The 10350-nt window shown below is 46.1% G+C and overlaps 2 protein-coding genes across 5 annotated transcripts in view; one reads left to right on the top strand and one right to left on the bottom strand.

Annotated features, from left to right (window-relative positions):
- TELO2 (telomere maintenance 2) overlaps window positions 1-2369 on the top strand; it is a 26069-nt gene extending 23700 nt beyond the window's left edge. For all 4 annotated transcript variants that reach the window (XM_023513797.1, XM_023513796.1, XM_003790772.3 and 1 more), the window contains one exon: window positions 1808-2369. In XM_023513797.1, the coding sequence (XP_023369565.1) occupies window positions 1808-1911 (104 nt within the window). In that variant the 3' untranslated portion in view covers window positions 1912-2369. The remainder of the gene's footprint in view (window positions 1-1807) is intronic.
- Window positions 2370-2450: 81 nt separating this feature from the next.
- The window catches only part of LOC111725590 (intraflagellar transport protein 140 homolog), a 16151-nt gene continuing 8251 nt past the window's right edge, over window positions 2451-10350 (bottom strand). The window contains exons 11-12 of the mRNA XM_023513800.1: window positions 9285-9426; window positions 2451-3208 (exon numbers count right to left, since the gene is read on the bottom strand). Coding sequence (XP_023369568.1) covers window positions 3002-3208; window positions 9285-9426 — 349 coding nt within the window. The 3' untranslated portion in view covers window positions 2451-3001. The remainder of the gene's footprint in view (window positions 3209-9284; window positions 9427-10350) is intronic.

Consider the following 10350-nt stretch of genomic DNA (forward strand, 5'->3'; position numbering starts at 1 on the left):
GCTCACAGCAACCTCCAACTCCTAGGCTCAAGCAAGTCTCCTGCCTCAGCCTCCCAAGTAGCTAGGACCACAGGCGCCTGCCACAACGCCCGGCTATTTTTTGGTTGCAGACATCATTGTTGTTTTGGCGGGCCCGGGCTGGATTCGAACCCGCCACCTTAGGTGTATATGGCTGGCACCTTAGCCACTTGAGCCACAGGTGCCGAGCCCCTGGTGCCTTTTTTTTATATTACTGCTTTTGAAGTCTGCTGGGTGGTTTTGGAGTTCCCTCGATGTGGTTTCACTGACCTTGGAGGTCCATGTATTTATCAGGCTAGTCTTTCTCAGGGACTCATACTGCAGGCACCCCTGCAAGGGACATTGGTGGGATTCCTGGGCTGAGGTCACCTTCCCTATGGGGTTGGCCATGTGTCTGTTCTCCCCTGCTGTCTTTCCCCCGGGCATAGACTCCTGCTCAAGGGTCTGGTGAGCCCCTTGGGTTAAAAGGGGCATTCCCATGGGAAGTGGAGCCAATGGGGATGGGGCAGGGAGGGTAGGCCCTGGTTAGCATGCTTCCCCTGTCCCTGGGTCCCTGTGATCAGGGTTTTGGCTGACTGTGCTCTGTCTGTGAGAAGTGGGTGGGTGCCAGGGGATCCTTTCAAGGTAGAGTGAGTCTCCTCAGATGCATCCATCCTCTGGGAGCCTTGCCCAGCTCCCTTCTCAGGCTCACTGACTTGCTGAGGCAGCTTCCTGCTATATCTGGAGGAGGAATCTTTTTTAGGCCACGTGGGGAGCCACCACTGCGGAGGGCAGGGCTGCTACACTCCTCCCGGTTCCTGGGCCTCCAGCCCAGGGAATCCCCAAGGATTCAGTACTTGCCTTGAAGTTGGGGACTTTGTGGGGACAGAAGTACTAGGAGAACCACAGGGGCTCTGGATGCTCAACTGGTCACTTTAGCTCAGGCCTATGCTTGGAGTGTGCTCTGGGCACAGCAGCTTCGTTACATGGTCAGGGCAGCGTTGAGGCTGGGCCCAAGACGTACTCGCAGGTGCAGACTCCCTGATGGCCTCCAGGGACCCCTCATACATCCTGAGGGTGCTGGGGTAACCCCCACTGGCAGAACTTCTAGTGGCTCACCAGGTTTGAGGAGCCAGAGATTTGGCTCCACCTTCAGGGAGCATTGTGTGATTCCTAACCCCTAGACTGCCTGCTCCCTGCAACCTCCATAGGTTGGGGCCCCTCCAAAATTCCTGGGTCTTTTGCCTTTGTGACTCAACTTATCAGTGCACCTCATGGGTTTGGTGCAGCCTAGCACAGGGCAGGTACCTGTGTCCTGGCTGGGCAGCCCCTCCCCTGGGCCCCCATCCCACTAGCAGCACTGTTGCTGGGCCTCCGGGAGATGCCCAGGCTCCTGTACAAACTGGCAGGGTAGGGGCTGCATAGCTCTACCTGCTCACTTGATCTCCATCTGCTCACCTGGATGTGCCGGCCCATAGAGGTGCTTGCATTTCTCCAGGCTGGTTTTATCCCAAGGTAGTGCTGCAGAGGTAGGATGCCCCATGTGTCCTGCAGTAGAGGGACGGTCCCCATCACCAGGTCCTCTGACCTGGATTCCCAGCCCCAGGTGGAAGGGGGTTGCTCACACACAGGGGCATGGTAGAATGCCCCTTGCCAGGCCTCTGAGATTGGTGAGAGGCCACAGTGAGAGGTGCTGGTGCCACATACCCAAGGCCTGGCAGGTGGCTCTAGAAAGACTTCAGATGAAAGTAAGGAGAGAAAACAGCTGGCCCTGTGACATGGCCTCATGTTTCATTTTTATCTTTGGCAGATGTGGCCGAGAAGGACCCGGATGAGGACTGCAGGATGCTGGCAGTGAAGGCTCTGCTGCTTCTGGAGAAACTCAAGGACAAACTCCTCACAAGTTCTCCTTAGTTCCCTGTGGTGCTTCCCCACCGTAGCAGGCCCCACCCACCCATGGCTGTCCCGCTGGAAGAAAGGAAGTCCAGAGGGCTGGGCAGAAGGCCATTGGAGTGGTGCGAAGGAGCGCCCAGGCAACATCTGGGTTTTGTGGCGCAGCCAGGTCTGGAGCAGCATCCGGTACTGAGTGTGCAGTTGCAGGAAGGCCCACTGCCCCCAGAGTTATTTATAGCCCAGCAAGTTTTAGTGTTCAGCTAATAATAAATGAGGGCCTGGGCACTATACTCCCACATGACACAGCAACCTGAATGCTGGGCCTGGGGGTGCTGGAAAAGTTGACTCCTAAAGTGAGGGCAGAATGGGAGTTGCTGCTCAGAGCCCCAGTATTCCTGGCAAGAGCCACCAGGAAGAGCAGAGCCTATGGACTTCTCATGTGTCATCAGAAGAATAAAAATGCTGCAGGTGCCCAAGAACAGCCTGCCTTGTGGTTCTGACTGCTCAGGCAGGAACTTTAGTTCGTAGAGGCATTCATGCGCAGAAGGAAGGGCATGGGACTGAGAAAATAAATTTTATTGGAATCAGAGGAGGACCCAGGTGGTCCTGGCTGTGGTGGACCCTGCTTTGGGCAGTGTCAGGTAACCACTGAATGGGCTTAGAGAAGAGCATAGTGAACAGTGTAATAGGTGCCTCAGTTCCCCAGATGCAGCCTCAGTTCATGAAGTTCTTTAAGTTTCTTAGACTTTACAGTATGTATTTGGGAGAATAATGTGGGAAAGATGAATCTAACTGCCTTTAAGGGAACTAATCCAAAAATCCACATGAGTTGCTGAGCACATAGAGGCAGGAATGATTGAGATGGTTTAAAAATACAAACACGTTTCCTCATCTCTAGACATGGGAAGCATGCAGAGCATAAGGACTGTGGTGGGACAGAGCACACTCCTTCTTAGGCCCTGGCGACTGGGCCCATGTCTTCCTACAGCTCTGCTCTTTCAATGCTCAAGGGGTTTTTTTTGAACAGAACTACTGCCTTTGCTGCTACTGGTGACTAGAAGATTCCAGAAGATACTTCAGCAGCAGGACATTGGCCAGGGGCCTAGGCCCCTCAGGGATCATTTTCTACCTCTTCTACCACCTCCTCGTCCACCTCTCTGTGGTCCTCCATGCTGTTGTGGCGGGTCCGCTCAGGCAAGGCACGAGTCAGAGGGAGGCCGAGACCCTGGAGCACAAGGTCTGCAGTGTGCTGGCTTACGTAATAGGACATGCTGGCGGAGGGGATCCTCTTGCGCATTTCCTCCAGGTACTTGTAGGCCTAGGGCAGAAGTAACAGCCAGTATGTGTTTAGTCTGCAGCAAGGACTGAGGGAACCACCCCACTTAACTCACTAGAAGGAAGTTTTAAAATACCCACAAGGCACCAAGCTTGCTACCTCGGTCAGCAGAGAGCCACACTGCTTCCAGAGAATACTCAGGTCCCCTGTTGGAGGCTCCCCTGCACTTACAAGAGATCATAGCGTCCAAAGGTAGCATGTTTCAGACTATAAGCTGCCATCAGTATTTTTGATTTTTTTCAAGGCTTCAATAAGCTATGACCATACATGTACCACCACAGTCTAGGCTGGGTGACATAGTGGGGCTCTGTCTTTTAAAAAATACGCTTGGCTGGGCACCTGTTGCTCAGTTAGGGTGCCAGCCACATACACCAGGGCCGGTGGGTTTGAACCCCACCGGGGCCTGCTAAACAATGACAGCTGCAACCAATAAAAGAAAAAAAAATAGCCAGGTGTTGTGGAGGGCACCTGTAGTCCTAGCTACTTGGGAGGCTGAGGCAGGAGAATCACTTGACGCCAAGAATTTGAGGTTGCTGTGAGCTTTGACGCCATGGCACTATACCGAGGGCAACATAGTGAGACTGTCTCAAAAAGAAAAAACATGCATTCTGGATGGCTCATTGCCATGCTCAGGGGTGAGGGGGAGAGAGTTGAGGGCAGGAGACATAGGCAAGCCCTCCACAAGCTCAAAGGAGAAAAAGTGTGAGAGCAAGAATTTACATATGAAAAAGTACATCCTTAGGTGTTTATACACTCCCTACCTTGCCCTAGTCACCTTGCTGGACAGTGATAACAAGCTCCGGATTGGGTGAGAGGCCTTGGCAACAGTCAGGAGAGGGAGGAGAGAGAAGCTGATCATTGGGAGATGGTCAGAGGGGCCTGTGCACACATGAATGCATCCATGGCCCAGGACTCTTAACTTCTGTATGCAGAGCTGGCTTCATGAAAGGCAAGGAAGCATCTCCAGAAGGAGGACAATCACTAAAATGGGGTAGGAGCAGGGGTGCAGGATGATAGGTAGCATGCTATTGCATGTCCTGACTAAGGGAGATATTTGACACCCAAGATTAGGAGTTTGTAAGGATTTAGCTCTGATGATAGGCTAAGAGCTAAGCAGACGGTGCAAGGGCAAGCCATAGGCAAGGAGCTTGAAAGTTAGATGAAGGAGACAGAGCAGCAAGGTGTCCTTTCCCCCACCTCGCCAAATGGAGACTTGTGCATGACTACACTTTTTCTGTTTACTTACAGTTTGGGATTTTTTTCTCCTTAAAGTCCCATAAGCTTCAAGAAGCATAGAGACTTATAAAGACTGGTTCCACAGACCCTTTGCCCATAAAAGATAAAGTTGGTGAAATATTTAAAATATGACTTTTCTGTTAATACTGAAGATACAGCTATGTAAGCATCTCTGTATTCCAATTTTGTTTTCATACACCAAATTGTAGTTCTCCAAAGCCTGCATTGGTAGGTGACTAAAGTTCTAGCTACTGGGTAGGCTGAAGCAGGAGGATCACTTAAGCCCAGGAGCTAGAGGCTGCGGTGAGCTATGACTGTGCCTGTGAGTAGCTACTTCACTCTAGCCTTGGCAACTCAGCAAGGCTTGTCTCTGAACAAAACAAAAACAAAAATAAACTTGATGGGAGGCTAGGTATGATGGCTCACACCTGTAATCCTAGCCGTCTGGGAAGCTGAGGTGGGTAAGTTGCTTGAGCTCAGGAGTTTGAGACCAGCTGAGCAAGAGTAAAACCCCATTTCTACTAAAAAAAACTAGCCAGATGTTGTGGCAGGTGCCTGTAGTCCCAGCTACTGGGGAGGCTGAGGCAAGAAGATCCCTTGAGCTTAGGAGTCTGAGGTTGCTGTGAGCTAGGCTGAGCCATGGCACTCTACCCCAGAGCAACAGAGCGAGACTCAAGACAAAACAAAACCAAAACAAAAAACCAAATGACCTCCCCAAACTTGTAGTTAGACTGAGTTTTTTGCAGCAACAAAGGATGTCAGTGAGTGGAAATGGTATGGTACAGGGAAGTCTTGAGTCTCATAGAGCTTACTCTCAGATTTGGGGAAATGCTACTTGTTGAATAATTCTGCTATGAATTGTGGAGACTGCAGCCTAGTGAGGCTGACACTGTCAGCACATTTCTAAAATTAATTTTGCGATATGTGGTTTGTGGGCACATGAGAGGAAACATCCCCTAGGCACTATATTTTATCAGTTCTATCTGCCAGGGGACACAGGTGGCAGATGGAGTTGGCTCTGCAGCATGGCATGCAGAGTACAAGGACTACAGCAAGTCTACTAAAGCATCTGTCTTTGGAGACATGAATGCAAAATGCAGGTAGTAGAATTCTTTTTTACCTCCTATAGAATTATGACTGGAAAAGAATGAGGAGAGAGGCTTCTGATAATGGCAACATAAATCATATTAGGTCAATTCCCTGACAATGGATAACTCTGGGCAAACATAAAGGCATGGGAGAATAGCTGCAAGTGGCAGAAGCTGGAAAAGGGGTAGCACTCGGTGAGTTTCCTGCTTATTATGTTATAACTTCTTGCCGCAGGGCTGGCCCCAGTCAGGGCCACTGTGAGCATCAAAAGGGCACAAAGAAGCTTGCATTTATACTTAAAGAATCAAAAGTGTTTGTTGGCTACAGAAGTTGGAATGTGAGGGCAGAAATACTAGAATAGAGCAAGTCAGACAGGGAGCCCAAATTCTACGTACAAATTCTGCTCTATTCAATGGTGGAGCTGCATGTGGTGGTGGTAAGGACAGACTCTGAGAAGCCCAACTAAAGCTCCAACTATTAAAGATTTCAGCTGATATCCACCACAGGAAACAGAAGAGTATAGACTTTTAGTTGAACAAAGGTGACTGCCTAATAAAATACATTTAGAAAAAAATCAATACTTTTGAAGGAATATACCAGAATCCAGAGTCTCTACATTGGAGTATCCACAATACAGAAAAATTATTAGACATTGGAAGAACTAGGAAAATATGAAAAACATGACCCACCCTCAAGAGAAAAGGCAAATAACAGAGAACAGTCCTACATGACCCAGATAATGGAATTAGGAACAAAGATTTTTAAATCAGCAAATACAACTGTGCTCAAGGATATAAAGGAAAATATATTCTTTATTATTATTATTATTATTTTGCAGGTTTTGGCTAGGGCTGGGTTTGGACCCGCCACCTCTGGCATATGGGGCTGGTGCCCTACTCCTTTGAGCCACAGGCACTGCCCAGAAAATACATTCTTAACAAATGAACATATAGGAAATTTTAGTAAAGAAATTCTAGAACTGAAAAAATACAAAACCTGAAATGAGAAATTTACTAGAAAGGTTAAAAGCAGATTGAAAATAGGTAAACAAGGGTACATGGTGAAATTTACTAAATGTCGAATATAAATGTCTTAACACAGTAACTAAGAAAATGCTGTGAAGGCTATATTAACCAGTTTGATGAAAATATTTCAAAAATTGTCTATAAAACCAGCACATTGTACCCCCTACCAAAAGAGGTAAAGAAAATTAATGGATTTGAAGATAGATCAATATAAATTGTCTAATCCAAAGGAAAGAAAGAAAAGGAAATAATGAACAAATGTATGTATAATTGTAACCACAGATGTATGTATAATTAATATGAAAGGCTTTATAGTTAACTGGAGTCTCAGAAAAAAAGGAGAAAGAGAATAAGGCAGAAAAAAAATTGAAGAAAAAAGTAATTTTGTATTTCACAAATTTGGTGGAAGACATAAATTTATAGTTCCAAGAAGCTCAGGATAAAATGAAAACACCTAGAGACATTGTCTGTTAAAAGCCAAATATAAAGAGAAAAATCATGAAATAGCCAGGAAGTGGTGGTGGTGGTGGTGGGGACGACAGATCACATATAAAGGCACAATAATATAGCTAAGGGCTGACTTCTTATCAGAAGGAGGCCAGAACATAGGGGAAAGACATTCAAGTGTAGAAAGGGAAAACCTGTCAAGTCTGAATTCTTTATGTGATGAGAATAATCATAAAGAATAAAGACAAAATAAGGACATTTAGATTAATGAAAAGTAAAAAAATTCATCTTTAACTGTAGTCCCAGCTACTTGGGAGGCTGAAGAAAAAGAATTGCTTAAGCCTAAGAGTTTGCGATTGCTGTGAGCTGTGAAGCCACTGCACTCTACCGAGGGCAAAACAGTAAGACTCTGTTTCAAAAAGAAAGAAAAGAAAAAAAAATAAAGAAAATTCACCTTTAGAAGATCTTTACTTCAAAAGAACATGAAAGGGAGTTAGTTCTTCAGGCTGAAGATGAATGATAACCACATGAAAATTTGAATCACTGGTAAAAAGTAAAGAATATCAGAAATTATAAATATGTAAGTAAATATAAAAGACTACTTCTTTCAATTTTTAAAAAATATATTGAATTGCTTTAAGTAAAAATTATAACACTATTGTGTTTATAAATGTATGTTGATATAATATATATATATATATATATATGATAAGGTAGGGTTGTGAATGGGTAAATGGATCGATATGTTTATTTGTACAGTTCATGAAGTAGTATGACAATAACTCTGAGAGGACAGTAATTACAAGAAAATTTTTATAGCAATCCCTAGAGTGAATGCTGAAAATAAAAACAGAGGGAGAGAGAGAAATCTGAGGCCAATGAAATAACTCACACCTGTAATCTTAACACTTTGGGAGGCCAAGGTGGGAGGATCACTTGAGGCCAGGAGTTTGAGAATAGCCTAAGCAACACAGCAAGAACCTATTTCTAAAAAAAATTAGAAAAATCATCTGGGCATAGTGGTGTGTGCCTATAATGGCAGGCTGCTTGGTAGGCTGAGGCAGGAGGATCGCTTCAGCCCAGCCTAGGAGTTTGAGGCTGCAGTGAGCTACGATGATGCCACTGGATCTAGTCAAGGTGAGAGCATGAGAGACCCTGTCTCAAAAGAAAAAAACAGAACAACAAGATAAAAAGCTAACAGGAGGCTCAGTACCTGTAGCTCAGCAGCTAGGGCGCCAGCCATATGCACTGGGGTCGGCAGGTTTGAACCCAGCCCGGGCCTACCAATGACAAATGCAACAGAAAAGTAGCCAGGCATTGTGACAGGCACCTATAGTCCCAGCTACTTGGGAGGCTAAGGCTAGAGAATTGCTTGAGCCTAAGAGTTTGAGGTTGCTGTGAGCTGTGATGCCACAGCACTCTACTGAGGATGACATAGTAAGACTGTCTCAAAAAAAAAATAATAAAAAAATAAAAGGAAAGAAAATGAAATTCTAAAAAATATTCAGTTAATTTAAAAGAAGGCAGGAAAGAAAGTTCAAAGGAACAACAAAACTGATAGGACAAATCAAAAACAAAAATGGTAGACTGAAATCAAGCCATATTAATAATTACATTAAATGGAAGTGGCTAAAACATTGCAATTAAAAGGCAAGATTATCAGAATTTTATAAAGACCCACCTAGATGCTGTCTACCAGCAATGTACTTTAAAAACCACGACACAGATAAATAGAAGGTAAAAGGAAGGAAAAGATATCCATACAATGCTAAGCATAAGACAGAGGACTATAGAAGTGTGAAGTTAGGTATACTTCAAATGAGATAAAGGAAGACATTTCATAAAGATCAATTCAGCTGCCCCACCTTATTGCCTTGAGAGTTTTTCGGCCATAACACAGAAAGAGGGTAACTACACAGCTGGAAGTCTCTCTATGCTGAGGAGATAGTTCTGCATTTGGGCAGGCCAAGGCAGCCAGAATCATGGAATAGGTACTGAATAGGAGAGAGCAAAGAGACAGACAGCACTTGGAGACCTTCAAAGGGTTCTTAGTCTTCAGCTGAGTACTGAATAGTCCACATGTATAAAGAAAAAAACAGAGGTCAGGGAAATGATCAGGTGGAACAACCCCAGAGATTTATCATTCATTCTTCTCCCTACCAGAGTAGAAAGACCTCCCCATATAGGAGGCATTGAGAGTTTCAGAAGCCTTATGTGGCAAGACAGCAGGATTCTCCCAGTGAGCAGTGTGCAGGCCTTACCGTCTGGTGCTCCTCCATCTGCAGGTAGTGTTCCACCAGGAAGCTGTAGACGTCCCCCACACGGATAGTGCTGTCCAGGTCTGGCTCCTCGAGGAGCAGTTCACATTGCTTGATGGATTCCTTGGGGTCCTCCGTGTACGTCCTGAAGAAAGCAAAAAGGAGGCCTAAGCCCCAACTCCTAAACATGTCCTTGTCAGAAGTCAAAGCAGACTTGTCCTAAGGGAGGAGCTCTGGGGAATGGTGGGATGAAGTTTTTTATGAAGTTAATTCTCACACTGTTAGTTAATCCCTTAACTTGTTCATTCATTCATTCATTTAGCAAACTCTCCTCGATCACTTGCAGTGCTGGATCCTGTGCTTGGACACCAAGATCAAAGACTTCTAACCATGCTTCCTGCCCAAGGGACAGTCTAGAGGGGACAGAAACCTCTAGGTTAAGTGTGATCCAGAGGGGATATAAGGGTATGTAGATGGGAATGCACAGAGAGTGACACACCACCTCGACCAAGGCAGTTAAGAGGAGCCTTCCAAGCAGAGGAGTTGGCTTGAACATAGGACAACACGTGGGACCTGGCATGGGTATGTGTAGCAGAGCACGGTGTGCCACCTGAGCTACACAAGACCAGCAGTGTAAGCTTGCCATGAGCCAGCTGAGACATGACTTGGTCCAGGGAAGGTGACTGAAGCTGCAAAGTGCTCAGGTTCCCACTTCTGGAGGGTCCAGGGCCCATTTGGACATGCACTGGCTCTGCCACTGCAGGCAGGTGCCTGGCCCATCCTGACTCCTGGGGGGCTGCCACCCCCGTCCTTCATGTATTCTCTGCCCTCCATCTATACAACCTGTCCTCTTGCTAGTGGCCACCTCCTGCCCATTCTCCTTCCTTCTGCCTCCCACAGCCCACCCTCAGCAGACACCTATTAAGCACAGATATTCCAGAATCTATACACCCTAGTAGATAATGCTCTTCCAGTGAAATCCACTTTGTACAGCATTTTTCAACCCTGCTTTAGGAAGTCTTCTTTTGAAACAGTTCTCAGATGAGAGACATACTCTTTTTTTTTTTTT

The sequence above is a fragment of the Otolemur garnettii genome, unplaced genomic scaffold (assembly GCF_000181295.1).
Source record: "Otolemur garnettii isolate 467f Iridium unplaced genomic scaffold, OtoGar3 scaffold00044, whole genome shotgun sequence".
NCBI classification, from domain to species: Eukaryota; Metazoa; Chordata; class Mammalia; order Primates; family Galagidae; genus Otolemur; species Otolemur garnettii.